Source organism: Podarcis liolepis (assembly GCF_965112155.1).
Source record: "Podarcis liolepis genome assembly, chromosome: 3".
NCBI classification, from domain to species: domain Eukaryota; kingdom Metazoa; phylum Chordata; class Lepidosauria; order Squamata; family Lacertidae; genus Podarcis; species Podarcis liolepis.
In genome coordinates, this window is record NC_139557.1 from 14,239,354 (window position 1) to 14,259,968 (window position 20,615).

General features: G+C 45.3%; 1 protein-coding gene and 1 long non-coding RNA gene across 4 annotated transcripts in view; both read right to left on the reverse strand.

The window, feature by feature from the left end:
• LOC310702359 overlaps positions 1 to 20,615 on the reverse strand; it is a 76,171-nt gene that overhangs the window by 35,461 nt on the left and 20,095 nt on the right. The window lies entirely within an intron of this gene.
• Positions 288 to 15,676, reverse strand: LOC310702321 (uncharacterized protein). Of its 3 annotated transcripts, XR_014523450.1 has the most exons (9): positions 15,510 to 15,676; positions 12,926 to 14,221; positions 10,411 to 11,322; positions 8,887 to 8,981; positions 6,508 to 6,675; positions 4,230 to 4,387; positions 2,930 to 3,541; positions 1,829 to 2,663; positions 288 to 1,318 (listed from the first exon to the last, which is right to left on the reverse strand). XR_014523450.1 is itself a non-coding variant. In XM_083493752.1 (7 exons), exons 2-7 carry the CDS (start codon positions 14,218 to 14,220, stop codon positions 3,302 to 3,304), a joined length of 2,868 nt encoding a protein of 955 aa, XP_083349878.1. In that variant the 5' UTR covers position 14,221; positions 15,510 to 15,676; the 3' UTR covers positions 1,680 to 3,301. The 3 variants fall into 3 exon arrangements, 1 of the variants encoding a protein (XP_083349878.1); XR_014523451.1 differs by having other exon boundaries at positions 1,829 to 3,541; XM_083493752.1 differs by lacking the exon at positions 288 to 1,318 and having other exon boundaries at positions 1,680 to 3,541.

Genomic DNA, 20,615 nt, shown 5'->3' on the forward strand with positions numbered 1-20,615 from the left:
AACGCACTCTGTTACTTCCAGGTTGCCGGGGAGCGCAACCCAAAAGCACTCAACCTGAAGCACATTCAACCCAAGGTATGACTATAATAATAATCCAGCTAAATCTAATATAATAATAAAATAAATCAGCTAAAACCGATAAAATAAAAATAATCCAGCTAAAACCAGGGGGCCAACATGCTCTCCAGTTGGATTTTGAGCTATAAGCTCCAGTTTCACAGCTCAAGTCGCACCATTTGGTCATGCAGGGAGGGCCATTATCTTCAGTACAAAAAGGCATATATACATTTCAGAGCAAACCGTATGAAATGACTATTTATTGTGGAAAGCTACGACATTTACAAAGCAGCAGGCCTATAAACAGGTAGCATAAATGATAACAGGATAATAATAATAGTAATTTATACCCTGCCCATCTGGCTGGGTTTCCCCAGCCACTCTGGGTGGCTTCCAACAGAATATTAAAAACACGATAAAACATCAAACATTAAAAACATCCCTAAACAGGTGTGAAATTTTATCCTCAGCTACAGTTATAAAATAGCAAATACACTTAAGAGATGGACAGTTTTCGAGTCTGTTGGTCTCAGGCCGTTTCTGAGTGTCCCTCTAGCAAATCTTTACACGTGGTCTTTTTAAAAATTAAACTTTTTCTGTTCAGCATATTAGCAAGTGCTAACGGTCCATGCAGTCTGGATTTCCCACACACCAATGTGAAATGTTCTGAGCGGCTTTTCCTGCAGCTCCTCTTTTCCTTCTCTGAAACTGAGAAGGCTGAAGGTAACATTCAATGAACCTGACGGAATCCAGCCCTTTCTCTGGTTTTGTATACACACCATACATTTAAAGCATATCCCCACCCTCCAATATCCAGGGAACCATAAGTTTATAAGGGGTGCTGGGAATTGTAGCTCTGCTACTACAGTTTCTGGGATTCTTGGCAGGGAAGGAATGTGTTGTAAACACGGTGTGCGTCTGCTCCACATCAAATACCTCCCCTACAATACAGTTACTTCCCCACAACCTCACTTTATTTCCCTGCCTCACATTTGAGGGCAATTGCCCTTTTTCATACTGGATCCAATCACTGTTAAGTTCAAAGAGTAACAGTACAAGTAGAAAGCAATTTCATCTATTAAGAAAAGAGCACTGCTAGGTAAGACCAGGAACCCACCTAACATCCTGTTTGCCACAGTGTCAAACCCTGGGAAGCCCACAACCAGGACATAAGTTATTTTCTTATCTTGTTTCCTCAGCAGCTGGTATTCAAAGACATGGAGATGGCACACAGCCATCATGACTAGTAGCCACTTGCAGACTTTGTTGTTGTTTAGTCGTTTAGTCGTGTCCAATTCTTCGTGACCCCATGGACCAGAGCACGCCAGGCACTCCTGTCTTCCACTGCCTCCCGCAGTTTGGTCAAACTCATGCTGGTAGCTTCGAGAACACTGTCCAACCATCTCGTCCTCTGTCGTCCCCTTCTCCTTGTGCCCTCCATCTTTCCCAACATCAGGGTCTTTTCCAGGGAGTCTTCTCTTCTCATGAGGTGGCCAAAGTATTGGAGCCTCAGCTTCAGGATCTGTCCTTCCAGTGAGCACTCAGGGCTGATTTCCTTCAGAATGGAGAGGTTTCATCTTCTTGTAGTCCATGAGACTCTCAAGAGTCTCCTCCATAATTCAAAAGCATCAATTCTTTGGCGATCAGCCTTCTTTATGGTCCAGCTCTCACTTCCATGCATCACTACTGGGAAAACCATGGCTTTAACTATACGGACCTTTGTTGGCAAGGTGATGTCTCTGCTTTTTAAGATGCTGTCTAGGTTGCAGACTTATCCTCCATAAAATGGTCCAATCCCCTTTAAAACCATCTAATTTGGTGGCTTTTGCTACAACTTGAGAGAAATCCGTAATTTAACGATGTGCTGTGTGAAGAAATACCCACTTTTAGTCTGTCCTGCATCTTCATGGAATGGCTCTAGTATTATTCTCCACATGCCCCTCTTTCATATGCCCCCTAACCTGTTTTCTGAACAAAAAAGGCCCAAATATTGCAAAGTTTCCTTACAGAGGAGCTGCTCCAGCCTCATGATCATTTGGGTTGCCCTTTTCTGCATGTTCTCTGGTTCCACAATATTCTTTTCACAATGCAGAACTGTACACAGTATTCCAAGTGTGCCTGCCCCAAAGATTTGTATAAAATACCTGAATGATATTGGCTGTTTCTATTCTATTTGCCTCCCTGCTGCTACACACCGAGTCAAGCTTTTCATTGAGTTTATCCACCAGTATCTCATTTCTGGTCAGTCAACACCAGATCACACCCCATAAGTGCAATGTGAAGTGTTTTGCCTCAGCGCGCATCACCCTATACTTACATGCACTAAACTGCTTTTGTTATTTTAACATTTTGTTTTACCAGTTTGGAAGGGACCTTATTGGCCTTGTCTTATCCTCTGCAACTCCCGGCTTTAACCACCCGCATTAAGCATAGCTCATTCCCATCTTTGCCCATGCCATTTCTTTAAAAACTGAAATGAGAATAATAAAGAGCACTTCTAGTAGTGCAGAGCTATTCCCCTCGGCACCAGAACCACGGAGCCTGTCCCCACATAGGTACATTGCAAAGATCTCTCTTTATTGGAATCGAACACGACCCACAGCCTCCTTGGCAGCATTATAAGAAGAAGAAGAAGAAGAAGAAGAGTTTAGATTTGATATCCCGCCTTTCACTCCCTTTAAGGAGTCTCAAAGCGGCTAACATTCTCCTTTCCCTTCCTCCCCCACAACAAACACTCTGTGAGGTGAGTGGGGCTGAGAGACTTCAGAGAAGTGTGACTGGCCCAAGGTCACCCAGCAGCTGCATGTGGAGGAGCGGAGACGCGAACCCGGTTCCCCAGATTACGAGATGGCGCTCTTAACCACTACACCACACTGGCTTATAAAAGCAGCCTGAAAAAGGGTCTTGAATTTTTTAAAACTTATGAAGATGCTCCTGTAGTGCTGCTGAAGCCAGCTGTGCTAGTTCTGCATATCTCACCATATCTACTCATTTTGAGCTCTGAAAGCATCTCTCCTGACTCCTAAATAGCTACTAGCGAAGCCAGCATCTAAGCTACTAAGAAATTCACAAGCAATTCCACAACTGTGCTGCCCAGTGGCTGCCTCTCAGCTCTGAAGGTGCTGAACTCCTAGTGTGTCTTCTCTGTAGAACTTGTAGGCAGATGGAGGATGCTCCCCCATAAGGGGCACATGAGAGAGATGCAAAATGTTTTACGCCTGCATTTTGCCTTCACTGTACAGAGTTATAAATACGTAAGGGAATGGTCAGGATCTCTGGCATTACTACCACAGGATACGTGTTCCGCTTTTTTTACACTGGTGCTCTCTGGTTTATAAAGTTTACTTTGGCCGTCGGACCAAATTGGATTAGAGTCCTCTCCCGTACGGATATTAGAAAAAGGCTCTATTTTGGACCAGTTGTGATCCTTTTTGATGGTAAGATCTATTAAGAAAGTCCTCCAGTGAGCATTCCGATCGTGTACCTATAGCAGGGGAAGAAAACAATACAAAAAATACTGTTGTTATTTAAGTTCTGACCTGATTAGAGCAATCATAAAGACCTTCTAAAACAAAACAAAAAAATAATCAATTTGAGTCATGCAACTTAAACTGTGCCTAACTAGACCCATTTTTAAAAAACAAAGCAATGTGGACTATAGGCCCCTCTGGGATTAAGGGCTCTGATAGTAAATTCGCCCCTAGACAGACACCAAAGCAATTAACTACAGTGGTGCCCCGCAAGATGAATGCCTCGCAAGACGGAAAACTTGCTAGACGAAAGAGTTTTCCGTTTTGGAGGTGCTTTGCAAAATGAATTTCCTATGGGCTTGCTTCGCAAGACGACAATGTCTTGCGAGTTCCTGCTGGTTTTTTTTCCTTCCCCCCTTTTTCTAAGCCGCTTATCAGCTGATCCGATTAGCAGATAAGCCGCTAAAAGCCGCTAAAAGCGCTAATCCGCTAATCCGTCAATGGGCTTGCTTCGCAAGACGAAAAAACCGCTAGACGAAGAGAATCACAGAACGGATTCTTTTCGTCTTGCGAGGCCCCACTGTACATGGGTGTTCTAAGCTTTTTAAAGGTCATTGCAAATTTTTTTTATACTCAAAGAGTATTAAGCTTGTTTGCCTGGCCAGCCCTATTAAAATGAATGGGGCAAACTGGAGAACATACCAGGACATGTCTCCTCAAGGTAGACAGATCTGTGAAGGTCCTTTCACAGGCCCTGCACTTGTAGGGTTTTTCTCCAGTGTGAATACGCTGGTGACGCCTCAGGGCTCCTTGCTGAGTAAAGGTCTTTCCGCACTGCTCACAGAAATAAGGAGGAGTCTCTGAGAAAACAAAACAGACCTCACCAATGTTGAGGGTGTATTTACAAAATCTATTTCTCTCTCATCTTTAGACCCATTTTGGGTCTACTTAGTGGCTTGTAAGGTAAACACAGACTGGTATCAGAAAACAAAGTACCGTATTTTTTGCTCCATAAGACACACTGTGTGTCTTCTGGAGCGAATGCGTGGTCCCTGGAGCCAAATTGCCCAGGGGCAAAAAGCAGATCATGCTTTTTTCTTTTTTTCTTTTTGAAAGAGGGAAGTGGGTGTTGAAACAAAGCCGCTGATCGGCAAGCAATTGGCAGCGAGATAAGGGACGCTAGCGATAAAGGAGGCTGCCTGGGAGGGGGGAGGTAAAGACATCAAACTTGCAAAGGGGGGAAACAGGGAGGCTAAAGCAATAAGGAGAGAAATTAGAAGAAAAGGAGGAGCAGAAAACTGCTCCAGCTAAGGAAAAGACACTAAGGCAAACAAGAGGCAAGGGGGTGTTGAAAGGAAGCAGCTGATCGGCAAGCGATCAGGGAGAGAGATAAGGACGTAGAGATAAAGGAGGCTGCCTGGGAGGGGGAAGGTAAAAGCCCATGGATCCTCAGGATTTTTGCATTGGGTCGCCCCAAATTCACCATCAGATCATATAGCATGTCCATGGCTACAGCCTGCACCAAAAACACACACGCATCCACTGTTTTGTGGGGCCGCAATGGCGCAAAAACGTGGTTACAAAGCACAGATCAACATGGATTCTCAGGATTTTTGCATTGGATCACCCCAAATTCACTGTCAAATCACATGTCTGTGGCCACAGCATGAACCACAAAAACCATACATCCACTGTTTCATTCAGAATATTTTTTTCTTGTTTTCCTCCTCTAAAAACTAGGTGCGTCTTATGGTCAGGTGCATCTTATGGAGCGAAAATATGGTAAGTTTGAAACAGGAGAGAGACAGAAGCCAACAGACACTGCAGCTGTTAAATGCAAAGCTGAGAATCATAACTCTGTAAGGGATTTCCAACTCTCAGCGCTACAGTTCCCAGGATTCACAACCATGACTGGGATAAGAGTGATTTTCATGTAAGGCATGAATGCGACTGATGCCTTGAGGGCACTACTATGGCAGGAGAACAACACAGGGAAAAGCTGTGTTCCTCTTTGTGGTTTTCACATGATCAGTTCTACTTACAGAACTACCCTCTGCTGCTGGAAATAGGCCTCATCCCCCCCCCATGCTATTTCTGAACACTGCAGGTTCTCATCAGAGAAGACTGTGAATATGTCCCTCTTAAGCAATGGGAGATCTGTGGAGTGGTGAAGCTGCTTGCCCACGGACTCTACACAACTTGGCTTTCATCAAGGAAAGATATTGCCAAGTAGGGAAAACGGAAAACCCAAGTTTTTTGCGGTTGTCAACGTTTTACAAATACCCAACAAGAATTCAAGGTTCTGAAAGGTGAGCATTCGGGGAAGCTAGAGCACACAGATCTATTTAATTTTCAATGACTCTCAAGGAAATACATTGTCCCCCTTTGCCTGGAATGAAATAAAGTTTGAAATTTAGCCCAGAGCACCCTAGCTCATGTACACATGTAACGATCTCCTGCTTAGAACATAAATTGTACTGAAAGTATTTAACTAACGAAGTATTTCCACATGACAATTCTTGTATCATATTTAAATATGTATTTTTTGCTCTATAAGACTCACTTTTTCCCTCCTAAAAAGCAAGGGGAAATGTGTGTGCGTCTTATGGAGCGAATGCAGGCTGCGCAGCTATCCCAGAAGCCAGAACAGCAAGAGGGATTGCTGCTTTCACTGCGCAGCGATCCCTCTTGCTGTTCTGGCTTCTGAGATTCAGAATATTTTTTCCCTTGTTTTCCTCCTCCATAAACTAGCTGCGTCTTGTGGTCTGGTGCGTCTTATAGAGCGAAAAATACGGTAGTATTTCCACATGACGATTCTTGCATCATATTTAAATAAATATGCGAGGCACATTGCCAACTGTGGTCTGGGACAGATTCTGGATTCTTATGATGTACTTGCACAGAATGAACGCTGCATGTGGCAGAGACTTTCATCAACACGATCCATCTCCTCCACCCCCACTGGGAAGGGATTTTTTACCTGCATGAACGTTACTGTGTTGGGCTAATGAGGCCCTCAGTCCAAACGTTTTCCCACACACATCACACTTGTACGGCTTGGCTCCCATGTGGCAGCGCTTATGGCATTTCAAGTATTCGTTGGTAGAAAAATGTTTTCCACAGACATCACACTTGAACAGACGCTCTCCTGCAAAGGAAATGAATGGTGGTAGAATTATGTTACTGACCGTTACCTACGCTGATGATCACCCACAGGAGACGTCCAAAGAACGTCCAGGGATGGGAAGCCTCTCCAGATGTTGTTGGACTACAATTCCCATCATCCCTGAGCATTGGCTAGGCCGCCTGGGGATGCCATTTGTTTATTTACTTTTTACCCCACTCCTCCTTTGGGCCCGGGACAGCAGTTGGGAGTCCAACAGCCTTTGAACAGCCACGTATTCAGTGGGACACTAGAAAGGCCAGTGTGTGTGTGTGTGTGTGTGTGTGTGAGAGAGAGAGAGAGAGAGAGAGAGAGAGAGAGAAAGAGAGAGAATTTTTATTTGAATTTAGAAGTATAGAATTATAACAATACAAAATACATATCCATATTTAGAGATTTCTCTGAATCTCTGGACTTCCCCTCCATGGGTCCTACTGTCAACCTTTTCAACTGCATATTGTTTAGTAATCCATATTTTATGTCTCTCCATTTTGTCCATAAAATTTGCTATATTTGCTACATTACAACTACCTGACATTTAGAATACATCTGAAGGCAGCCCTGTTCAGGGAAGCTTTTAATGTGTGACATTTTGATGTATTTTTAATCTTTGTTGGAAGTGCTGGGGAAACCCAGCCAGATGGGTGGGGTACAAATAAATTATTATTATTATTATTATTATTATTATTATTATTATTATTATTATTATTATTACAACCCTGCTAATTTTTTCACCTTCTTACAGTGCTCTCCCAGGTAAATTATAAATTTTCCCCATTCTTTATTAAAGATTTGGTCTTTTTGGTTCCCGAGCTTTCTGGTCAGTTTTGCCATTTCGGCGTACTCCAACAGCTTAGTTTGCCACTCCTCTCTGGTAGGGACTTTGTCTTGTTTCCATCTCTAGGCTAGGAGCATCCATGTGGTTGTCGTCGCACAGTGCTGATATTTTAGACACACATTTGCGATCTACTCCTGTTGATGGGCCTCATATTCCCCTTCCCTGGTCCAGGAGATCTCTTCTACACTCTCTACCTTCCAACGGATAGTTGCCTCTCTTTCTGCTCCTGGGGTATATGATCCTTTAAGCCTCTGCTGCAACAGTTACACATCTTTTTCTGTGTTGTCAATTCCACAGAAGCCCTGGGCAGGTGGTCATTTGTAGCAGTGCTGGAGAGTGAAGAAATGTGTGTGCTGCCTCATTCCTGATCACAGTGTAACATGTAGTTCGCCCCAAGAGAAAAGGCTGGAGTAAGTGCGAGGCGCTGTGGGTTAAACCACAGAGCCTAGGACTTGCCGATCAGAAGGTCGGCGGTTCGAATCCCAGTGACGGGGTGAGCTCCCGTTGCTCGGTCCCTGCTCCTGCCAACCTAGCAGTTCAAAAGCACATCAACGTGCAAGTAGATAAATAGGTACCGCTCTGGCGGGAAGGTAAACGGCGTTTCCGTGCGCTGCTCTGGTTCGCCAGAAGCGGCTTAGTCATGCTGGCCACATGACCCGGAAGCTGTACGCCGGCTCCCTCGGCCAATAAAGCAAGATGAGCGCCGCAACCCCAGAGTCGGTCACGACTGGACCTAATGGTCAGGGGTCCCTTTACCTTTAAGTGAATGAGAGGGAGCTTAAGAGTTATGCCTCACAGGAAATCTGCTAACCTCCCCCACCATCATCCTTTTCAACTCCTTATCTGTAATTTATGAAAAGTCATCGAATTGCAGAGTTGGAAGGGACCCCAACGGTCATCTATCCCAACCCCCGCCAATGCAGGATTGTAATCAGAATAAATCAATATGCACCGATAGGCATTAACCTCTGCCACATCCAAGGGCTGGATTTAAACGCTTACCTGTACACCTGAAGGAGCGTCTCCACCCCCATCGTTCAGCCCGGACACTGAGATCCAGCGCCAAGGGCCTTCTGGCGGTTCCCTCATTGCAAGAAGTGAGGTTACTGGGAACCAGACAGAGGGCCTTCTCGGTAGTGGCGCCCACCCTATGGAACGCCCTCCCTTCAGATGTGAAGGAAATAAGCAGCTATCCTATCTTTAAAGGACATCTGAAGGCAGCCCTGTACAGGGAAGTTTTTAATATTTAATGCTGTACTGTTTTTAACATTTGATTGGGAGCCGCCCAGAGTGGCTGGGGAAACTCAGCCAGATGGGCGGGGTATAAGTAATTATTATTATTATTATTATTATTATACCTGTATGTGTCCTCTTGTGGCCAGTAAGCTTGCCTTTATCTACAAAGCAAGCTCCACAATCCTCACAGATGTATGGCTTTTCACCTGTATGGGACCTGCAGTCAAAGAAATATGAAAACGCTGACAAAACATGTTAAGAGTGACATGTCCTGCTTAGTAAATATTACAGATAGTTTGCCAGTATTCCACCCCTCTCCCTCACCTCCCTGCCACCACCCAAGGCAAGCGGCAGAGAACTTCTCGGGAAATGACTCCTGCCATAGCCTGGGGACTTGGACTAAATGATCTTCAGGCACTTTCTGGCTATACGATTCTATGGCTACAGCAAATAAAGTATCAAAGATAGAGTTGTCAAATAAGAAAATAAAAAGTCAGATTTCTCATTCCTCTAGAGCAGGCTTAGGCAAACTCCGGCCCTCCAGATGTTTGGGACTACAATTCCCATCACCCCTAGCTAACAGGACCAGTGGTCAGGGATGATGGGAATTGTAGTCCCAAACATCCGGAGGGCTGGAGTTTGCCTATGTCTGCTCTAGAACACAACCAATAACAGCAGACTTAATTAAATTAAGATTTTTAAAAGCAGTACAGGATAATCTGAGATGGAATGGGAGAACTTTCGAGTCTCCAAGTATTCTTGGATGCCAACTTCCACTAGCCCTCTGCTGGAATGCTGAGGGATTTTAGTCTTTATTTATTTAGATAAATATAAACCACACTTTTGTAAAAATACAACAAAATGGCATGCGCCAGACAAAATTACAATCAGAAGTTGTAAGTCCAGCAACACCTGGAAGTTCTCCTGATTTAAGACCTCCTGAGAACAAATAAAGAAGGGAGCCCCAGCTCAAGGAAACAGGTTTTTAAACTTGCCCCCACTGAGGTAGCAAGAGAAATCATGGAACATTACCAGAAATTTTGAAGCACAGAAAGTCAGTCCCCACCTCTGCTCCCGTTTAGAGCGGCTCCAAGAGCTGTTTTCTATATTAGTGTGTTTAAGCAGTGTGTCACCTTTTTAAAAAATGCTAGAACTATTTAGTTCTAGTTGTATTACCACCCAACTACTACTGAAGGTTGCCAGCTACACACTCTTCCACCCCCCCACCTACACTCATTGGAGCATTTACTGTTTGTTAATACAGTGGTACCTCGGGTTAAGTTCTTAACTCGTTCCGGAGGTCCATACTTAACCTGAAACTGTTCTTAACCTGAAGCACCGCTGTAGCTAATGGGGCCTCCCGCTGCTGCTGCGCCGCCGGAGCACGATTTCTGTTCTCATCCTGAAGCGAAGTTCTTAACCTGAAGCACTTTTTCTGGGTTAGCGGAGTCTGTAACCTGAAGCGTATGTAACCTGAAGCGTATGTAACCTGAGGTACCACTGTACGCATGGCCAATATGATGAGTTAGAAGTAAGTACCCAATTCTGGTGCATGCAGAATTTGCAAAATTAAAGATAGAAGATAGAAAAGACAGAGAGAGAGAGAGAGAGAGAGAGAGAGAGAGAGGGAGAGAGAACAGGCTTACCTGGTGTGAATCTTGAGCTGCGATGGCTGCGCAAATCTTGAGCAACAAATGCTGCACTGGTATGGCTTCTCGCCTGTGTGGGTCCTCATGTGAAACACTAGCGCCGTTCTTGAGCTCAAGATCTTCCCGCAGACAGAGCAAAGGGGACGCTTCACTCTTCCTTCGTGCTTCCGCATATAGTGGGTCCTCACATCCCTTTTCCTTTTAAAAGTGGCGTTGCAGAGGGTGCAGGAAAACTGCCTGTCGTCCGTGTGGACGCTCGCCCTGTGCTCCTTCCAGCTGTTGTAACTCGCGAAGGACTTGCTACAGACGTCACACTGATAAATTTTACCAGGCACAGAATGGTGGACGTTTTTGCAGTGGTCAGTGTATTTCTTCCTCGAGACGAACTTCTCTGCACATTTGGTACATGTTATAACGTAGGCCGATTTTTTGGCGCCCTTGTTTTTGTTCACAACGCCCCTCGCTTTGCAACCGGCGTCCGATTTGCTTTCTTCAGCGTCTTGATCATTTGAATTCTCATCGATGTCTTCGGAAGAGACTGCCTCATTCTCTTCCCTGCCCCTGCCTTCTGTTTCACTGTCCCTTTCTCCTTTTACACAGTCCTCTGCAACCAAAGTCCTGCGTCCATCTGGTTTTTCTCTTTGAATATCAGCATCACCACATTGCTCTTGACTTTCCGCTTTCCTCTCAGACTCTGCTTCCAACAGAGGAGGATTCTTGGATTCTCCCTCAAGCTCCCGAGTTTTTTCATCCACAGGTTCTCTTTGCAAGTCGCTGTTTGGTACCTTTGGGTATGTTTTGCTATTCTTGTCAACTTTGCTATCTATAACATCTGCTTTTTTTGTTGGCGGGGCTATCATCCAGTAATCTGGACTGAGTTTCCTGTCTTGTCCTGATTCATGTATTTTTCTGTTGGGGGAAAAAAGTAATGCCACCTGTAAATTAGACACAATTTTCCACAGGCTATACTAGATACACAAATAATCCATATATTCATACAAGGGCAAATTCAATTGAAAAGCATCTAAGGCCACAATCCTAACATCCTTTCTATGGGGTAAGCCCCAGTGACCTAAGTAGGACGTGCTTCTAAGTCAAACTGCATAGGACATTGATGCCCCCATCACTAGGTGCTATTCTAAGATTGTTTTTTCCCAGCAGGCATTTCCAGGTATGATATTTAATTACTGTTTGCTACCATCTTAACTTTGTTTTCGTTTTAAAAAGTGGTAAGTTTTTATGTATTGGTTGGACCTGTCTGCTGCATTGAATATGTTTCTTTTTCTAGAAAGGTGGGATAGAAATGCTTAGTAAAATAAAATGGAAATTGACAAATACACATCATGAAGGCAAAGTTAAAGACAGAGCCTGCAATTCTAGAACACATTCCTGGGAGTAAGATCGTAGTGGGGTTTGCTTCTGAGTAAAAAATGCATTGGACTGTGATGTAAAGCAGCATTTCATAATCTTGTCCTGAGCAGCAGCAGCCAAGTATAAAGTCTGACAATAATAATCACCCCTAGCAACGCACAGGGCATAAAGACTCCAAGGCAGTTTGTATGAACTGGCTTACAGACTGAGTAGCACAGCACCTTTGTTTGTCTGACTGTGGCTGTTTGGTTTGCTGAGCCACATGTTGTCCTGGCTATAAAAGGAAGAAAGAAAAGTTTATTGTGCTGCCCGTAGGCTTCACAGACTAGCTGTGGAAGCCATGCAGCAAATACTTTTACACTGATAGAACTGTCTAAATGTAACTTTGAATACATTTGTATAATAGCACTGCAATAACAAGAAGAATGCGGGTGGCGCTGTGGTGTAAACCACTGAGCCTTGGGCTTGCCGATCGGAAGGTCGGCGGTTCGAATCCCCGCGACTGCCAACCTAGCAGTTCAAAAGCACGTCAAAGTGCAAGTAGATAAATAGGTACCACTCCGGCAGGAAGGTAAATGGTGTTTCCATGCACTGCTCTGGTTTCACCAGAAGCGGCTTAATCATTCTGGTCACCAGACCCTGAAAAACTGTCTGCAGACAAACGTCGGCTCCCTCGGCCAGTAAAGCGAGATGAGCGCTGTAACCCCAGAGTCATTCGCGACTGGACTTAACTGTCAGGGGTCCTTTACCTTTTCTTTTAAGAAAAAGAAGAAGAGTTTGGACTTGATACCCTGCCTTTCACTCCCCTTAAGGAGTCTCAACGTGGCTAACAATCTCCTTTCCCTTCCTCCCTCACTACAAACACTCTGTGAGGTGAGTGGGGCTGAGAGACGTCAGAGAAGTGTGACTAGTCCAAGGTCACCCAGCAGCTGCATGTGGAGGAGCAGGGAAGCGAACCCAGTTCACCAGATTACGAGTCTACCGCTCTTAACCACTACACCACGCTGGCTCTAAAGCAAATCCTATAGCAAATCCTCTAAAGCTGGCAGACTTCCATTTGCTTCTGGATAAAATTTCTAACAGCAAAGAGATGAAGACAGAAAACTATCTCCCAATATTCTGAAATGCACAAAGACTTTACCTTACATGAGTAGTGAAGGCAGATCTCTGAGCAAAACTTGCCGCGCAGCCTCCGCACTTATAAGGCTTCTCTCCCGTATGTGTTCGAATGTGAACTGTCAAGCCACATTTGGAGCTGATCACCTTGTCACAGTACGGACACCTCTGAGGATTCTTCTTCTTCTCATGCACTCTCCGCATATGATGGCTGATGTCTTTCTGGCACTTAAACCTTTTGTCGCACAACAAGCAGGGGAACTGCTTTTCGTCGTCGTGAACGGTGAGCCTATGTTGCCTTAGCTCCTGGCAACTGGGAAAGAGTTGGCCACACATATCGCAGCTATATTGAACCACCAGATCTGCGTCATGTTCTTGTTCCATGTGCGACCGGTACTGCTTGGCAAAATGGAAGGAATGACAACACTTGTCACACGTGTATATTTGGGGCAAGACTTTCGATATATTGCGCTGCGATTTCCTGAGTTTGGTTTCGCTAAGATTCAAAATGTTTTCACCCTCCTCCTGGCCGGGTAGTATCTTGCTTGTATCAATGCAGGCTTCCTTGGAGTCCACCTGATTTAGTGACAGGTGGCTGGCCTTATTTTCCGGCGGGCTGACATTTTTCATAGTATGAGCGCCGTGCATGTCTATTTCATTACATCCAGTTGACGCTGCTGTGCTGTCTTTGGGCCCCTCAAACACAACACCATATTTGCCAGAACGGCCAGGTTTACCTTCACTACCATCATAGACGGCAGGTAGTTTTGTGTGCTTCTTTCGGTCCCAAAGCTGTCTCTTCATGGGCGCTGCCAAAATTCGGGACGAAGCACTCTGTTCCTTGTTTTCTACTTGTTTTGTTTTACTGCAGACAGACCTACTGCCTTCCTGTCTTTCTGAATGAACACCCAGATCCAAATCTTCTCCTGCAGCCTTCATTTCTTCAAAAAAATCAAGCAGATCTTGGCATTCAAGTCTTTCGGCTACCTCCTTTATTCGGTGCAGTTTGTCCGCTTCAATTTCTACTTCTGTTGTGTAGGCAAACTTTAGGAAGCAGACAAATTCTTCAGTGTGAACACCCTGGAGAGTCACCCGACAATCTCTGGCTTTCAGCATCTCATCGGTGAGGAACAGGCTTCTAAAGTAATTGCTGGAAGCAGCCAATACGACTTTGTGAACGAAAAACTCCTCCTGGATGCCAAACTGGTCTGTGTATATTATTGCATCACAGAAGTGGCCAAACTGATAGAGAGAATGTAAGGTTCTCAGTAGGTTGGAAGCAGCCGTGTTGGATTTCATTACAATTTTCTTTTTCTCCATCCTATCAAAAGGAAGTGCGTCAAAGAATGGTGATACATTGGCTTGTATAAATCCCCCACTTTCAAAATAAATAAACGAATAAATTCACTTTCTCCGTCAATTCACAGTTAACACAGAATGTCACACATTAATAACTGAAGACAAAATTTATGGAATTCAAAGGACTGTATGACCAGTTCTCCTTCTGTAGAGGGAGACAAACTAACAGTGCAATCCTATCATGCCAACTCAGAAGGAAGTCTCATTGAGTTCAAGAGAACTTACTTCCTGGTAAATAAACACGAGGACAGCCTAAGAAAACTGAATAAAGTGTGGAATAAACTTGCAGTATTAAGCCTAGTTTCATTTTCCAGCCTAGTAGGAAGCCTTGGTGGAAATTTATTATATTCCAGGCTCTACTCTCTACTTGCTGCCTTGTGCAAAACTGAGAAGACACCTACCCATGATGAGAAACATGGAACGCAAAAGAGTCGGCAGGCACACTTAGACACTTTCATGCAATTCTGGAAATTTTGCATTGAAAACATCACCCTATGAGGGAAAACCGAAATGTTTGAAGGAAGAGAGGTGTAGGGAAGCAGAGAGCGAGAAAAGTTCTCTGCTAAAACGAGGATTTGGGAGTCATCCAGTGAAACTGATAGGCAGAAGATTCAGCCCAAACAAAACAAATTACTTCTTAGCACCAAACACTTATTTATTTCCTAAGATTTATACACCGCTTGATTGTTGTTGTTGTTGTTTGAAATCCCTCAAAGCGGTTTACAAAAGATAGCACAGTAAAATCAAGGGGAGAGGGAATTACAACCCTTACTTCAAAACATGCAAAAGTAAAAATACAAAAAAAGCAGATTAAAACTTTCTAAGCATCTGGGGAGACTGGGAGTGGGGTGTTTTTATTTTAGCAGGTGTCAAAAAGAGCACACCGAAGGCCCCTGGATGATCTCAACAGGCTGGATGTGCTAGGCACCGCTGCACTAAGCGCCTGGGCTCTTGGTGCAACTTCAAACCGTTAGAATCATAGAACTGTAGAAGGGACCCAAGGGTCATCTAGTCCAACCCCCTGCCGTGCAGGAATCTTTTGCCCAACGTGCAAAACTCGAACCCACGACCCTGAGATTAAGAAAGATCATACTCTACCGACTGAACCAGCCCAGGTCCGAGTTCGTTGCCGAAAGCTGGTACCTTGGAAGGGCATCAAAATTGCAAGGACGTATCCCCCCCCCTCTGCCCCCCCCAGCAACATGCAATGAGCTCTACCAGTGGAACCTCCACTTCCAGGGGCAGAATACCTTTTGAATTATGACAGCCAAGCGCTGCTGCCTTTCCCGGGGCGGAGAGAAGGAAGCGGAGCTGAAACTAAGCGGACCTTTCTTTTCCTTTTTGCAGCATCCCTCAAAGCGGGGAAGGAAAACGCTCCGCGTGACCCTCGGCGGCCACCGTAGCAAGGCAAGGCAGGAACTGCAAAGACAGCGCACGCCCCACCCGACATATTTCTCGCCGGGAAAGTGACGCCGCCGGAGCCATTTTTGGTGCTGGCAGCAGCCTTTTCCGCCCACGCTGCCGCGGAAGGGAAGTAATTGGAGGAGAAACGTCACGTGGGGAGAGTTTCTTTGATAGCGTTGGGGGGAAATGCAGCCTGGGCTACGGAGAAGTTGGTTAGAAACATCTATTTATTTTTTATATATAATTTTATTCAGTTTTCTGTTTTACAATTCAGGGTATTCATTTAAAAAACCTTAAAATGTCAGTGACTTCCCTTCTCTTTCCATGGTTCATTTTGCATAACATAAAAAGTTGCATATTTTACATAAACTAAAACCATTCAGTATTCCATTATTCCTTCCATCAAAACTTTATGGACCATAAAGAAGGCTGGTGGCCGAAGAATTGATGCTTTTGAATTATGGTGCTGGAGGAGACTCTTGAGAGTCCCATGGACTGCAAGAAGATCAAACCTATCCATTCTGAAGGAAATCAGCCCTGAGTGCTCATTGGAAGGACAGATCCTGAAGCTGAGGCTCCAAGACTTTGGCCACCTCATGAGAAGAGAAGACTCCCTGGAAAAGACCCTGATGTTGGGAAAGATGGAGGGCACAAGGAGAAGGGGACGACAGAGGACGAGATGGTTGGACAGTGTTCTCGAAGCTACCAGCATGAGTTTGACCAAACTGCGGGAGGCAGTGGAAGACAGGAGTGCCTGGCGTGCTCTGGTCCATGGGGTCACAAAGAGTCAGACACAACTAAATGACTAAACAACAACAAAACCATTCAGTATTCCATTATTCCTTCCATCAAAACTTATTTACACTGTTGAATTTATCTTAACGCTTTCAAGTATTCCCCCCCCCCCATATATTCAATAAATATTTTCCAATCTTCTTTAAACGTATGTTCTTCTTGTTCTCTTATTGTATATGTTAGGTCTGCAAGCTTCACAAATTCCATGGACCACAGTAGCGGTGTACATAAATAACCTTTTTTGACACCTGGGAAATACCACAGCTATAAACATTTAAATGTGTGTGTGTGTGTGTGTGTGTGTGTGTGTTGCTATCGTTGCTGGAGCAAACCGTTGCATAATTAAGCGTGGGAAAAAAGTAAAATGCTAAATTAAAGGTAAAGGGACCCCTGACCATTAGGTCCAGTCGTGGCCTACACTGGGGTTGCAGCACTCATCTCGCTTTATTGGCCGAGGGAGCTGGCGTACAGCTTCCAGGTCATGTGGCCAGCATGACTAAGCCGCTTCTGGTGAACCAGAGCAGCGCACAGAAACGCCGTTTACCTTCCCACCGGAGCGGTACCTATTTATCTACTTGCACTTTGACGTGCTTTTGAACTGCTAGGTTGGCAGGAGCAGGGGCCAGCAACGGGAGCTCACCCTGTTGCGGGGATTCAAACCACTAACCTTCTGATCAGCAAGCCCTAGCGTCTGTGGTTTAACCCACAGTGCCACCCGTCAAAACCCATGGATACCAAAGGGCTGCCACCTTTGGTCAGGTAAAATAAGGCACAAGTCAGGGAGGAATGTGGCAGCAACCTAAAAATCGCTTTACCTGGTGCAGAGTGAAACGACTTCGAAACAATCCATTCCGATGGGTCGTTTCCAATACAGAGCAGACCCAATACAATTTATGGGTTAGCAAGACACATTCATTTCAATGGCTCACATCCTCCTTGCCTGCTAAGATGCTGCCTGTCAGAGGAATGGTAAATGTAGAAACCCAGCCAAAGAAAGAAAGAGGTGGAAGTGATCCGTGCTTGGTACACATCGGTTACTTGAATGCAATAGCACGCATTCCCATTTCCTAAAGGATGTTGCCATTTGTAAATTCCTGGAGGTCCAAAAAGCAATGATGGAGAGTAGGAACGAGGAATTATGGAAGATTAAGGGAACAGGAGCAAGGAAGATTGAGTGCATCCTGCTACTATTAATTCCCAGCTGCCCTGTTGTTTGAAAGCAAGTGTGTCTTTTATCTTTCATCAGCCTTTGTAAATTGTACCTAACCTTATTTTAAAACCTTTTAAAACCGGAGCACAATTTCTGTTCTCATAGAGAAAACAGAGACCAAATAGCTGCTTTCGCATACCCACCCAAGGGCAGGATAGTTTCTCCCTTCCCCATGCACAGTGGTCCGAATCCTGATTAGAAGGGTAGGGAACCAGCAGCTGCTATTTACTTACTTGGATGCAGTGATCCCCCCCCCCCTTTTCCAGGGGGTACTTGTTATGTACTGAAGTTCTCACCCTGGGCCAGCAGGGGGATACTGTAGATAGTTTTCACTCAGGTCCACATATGCAAATAAGGAATTGAAAGTGACGTTCAGTGATTGGATAGTTACAGAAAGTTGTTACTGTTGCTTTTGTAGTGGCGCTCTATACAGTGGTACCTCGGGTTAAGTACTTAATTCGTTCCAGAGGTCTGTTCTTAACCTGAGGTACCACTTTAGCTAATGGGGCCTCCCGCTGCAGCCACACCACCGGAGCACAATTTCTGTTCTCATCCTGAAGCAAAGTTCTTAACCTGAAGCACTATTTCTGGGTTAGCGGAGTCTGTAACCTGAAGCATATGTAACCCGAGGTACCACTGTATAAGCAGGTTGGCTGAACCCTTCAGTTCAGTTCTGTTCTGGCCTGTGAATAAACAAGAGCTGTTTGAAGAATCGCTGTGTTGTCTGATATGTTCATCCACAACTTAACAGTACTCAAGGGTACACGGTCCTGGCACCTCTTTTTGTTGTTAAAAAGTGTGGCAGTTACTGTAACAACTTCATGGTGTCTACCGGCACCTGTTTTTTTAAGGGGAAAAAAGCACTGTTTTGGAAGCACGGTGGTGCCCCGCAAGACGAATGCCTCGCAAGACGGATAACCCGCTAGACGAAAGGGTTTTCCGTTTTTGAGCTGCTTCGCAAGACGAATTTCCCTATGGGCTTGCTTTGCAAGACGAAAACGTCTTGCGAGTGTTGCGATTTTTTTTTGCTCCCCCCCCTTTTCTAAGCCGCTAAGCTGCTAATAGCCTTTTAGCTGCTAAGCCGCTAAGCCTTTAATAGCTGCTAAGCCGCTAAAGCCGCTAAAAGCGCTAATCCGCTAATCCGCTAATAGGGTTGCTTCGCAAGACGAAAAAACCGCTAGACGAAGAGACTCGCGGAACGGATTAATTTCGTCTTGCGAGGCACCACTGCATTTATAAACCACGTGGCACTTTTACAATCCACTGCAAATTTACAGTGAAGAGAGAGAGAGAGAATATACACACAATGTTAAACGGCGTGTTGAACTTCTCAGGCAGCCTTAGCATGAAAAGCGTTGCACGTTGGAATCTTCGTTTCTCTCCCACCTCATAATTAGTGAGCTCTTCCTCCTGTTGGCGTCTGTAGCGAACCAGGAAATGGTATGATATTTGTGTGATTTGGGGTTCAAATAACCATGGGAGATATGTAATAATTGCAAGAGGAGCCCATCTGGAACAGACCAAAGGCCTGTTTAGGCTAGCATCTCTTGCACCCACCATAACCGGGTACTTATGGGAAGAGGTTAAGTAGAACATGAGGAAAACAGCCCTTGTGTTCCTTGGTGACTTATTCAGAAACATGCTGATTTTGATCCTGAAGCCATTAGACACTGAGGGCTATTGAATTTCCTCCATGAATTACTCCAATCCCCTGTTAAAGCTGACTAAGATGGTGGCTGACTGGGACGCGGGTGGCGCTGTGGGTTAAACCACAGAGCCTAGGACTTGCCGATCAGAAGGTTGGCAGTTCGAATCCCTGCGACAGGGTGAGCTCCCGTTGCTCGGTCCCTGCTCCTGCCAACCTAGCAGTTCAAAAGCACGTCAAAGTGCAAGTAGATAAATAGGTACCGCTCCGGCGGGAAGGTAAACGGCGTTTCTGTGCGCTGCTCTGGTTCGCCAGAAGCGGCTTAGTCAACCTGGCCACATGACCCGGAAGCTCCCTCGGCCGATAAAGCGAGATGAGCGCCGCAACCCCAGAGTCGGCCACGACTGGACCTAATGGTCAGGGGTCCCTTTACCTTTACTTAAGATGGCGGCCAGTTGTTACATCTTGCGGTAGCAAATCCTATCATTTAGCTATGTGCTGTGTGAAGGTGCCCTTTAAAGATTGCTTTAAAGCAGGGATGGGTAACCTCAGGCCTGGGGTCTGAATGCGACCCTCCAAGCCTCTCTCTCTGGCCCTAAGGACTTTCCTTTGGTCACACCACAATCTTCACCAGGTGACCTCTGCATCCTTCTTGAATGCTTTTGCCTTCTTTGAACATGTCCTCCAATGCATGATTTTTGCTTGCTTGGGTAGGGGGGGACGCGGGTGGCGCTGTGGTCTAAACCACTGAGCCTCTTGGGCTTACCGATCAGAAGGTTGGCGGTTCGAATCCCCGCGACGGGGTGAGCTCCCATTGCTCTGTCCCAGCTCCTGCCAACCTAACAGTTTGAAAGCACGCCAGTGCAAGTAGATAAATCGGTACCACTGCGGCAAGAAGGTAAACGGCGTTTCCGTGCACTCTGGTTTTTATCACGGTGTCCCGTTGCGCCAGAAGCGGTTTAGTCATGCTGGCCACATGACCTGGAAAGCTGTCTGTCAACAAACACCAGTTCCCTCGGCCTGAGAGTGAGATGAGCGCTGCGACCCCATCGTCGCATTTGACTGGACTTAACCGTCAGGGCTCCTTTACCTTTACCTTTTAGAAAGTTAAAATTAAGATCCGTTACCCCACCCACTTTTGCCACTTATGGCATGTGGCCCTCAGAAGAAGAAGAAGAAGAAGAAGAGTTTGGATTTGATATCCCGCCTTTCACCCCTTTTAAGGAGTCTCAAAGCGGCTAACATTCTCCTTTCCCTTCCTCCCCCACAACAAACACTCTGTGAGGTGAGTGGGGCTGAGAG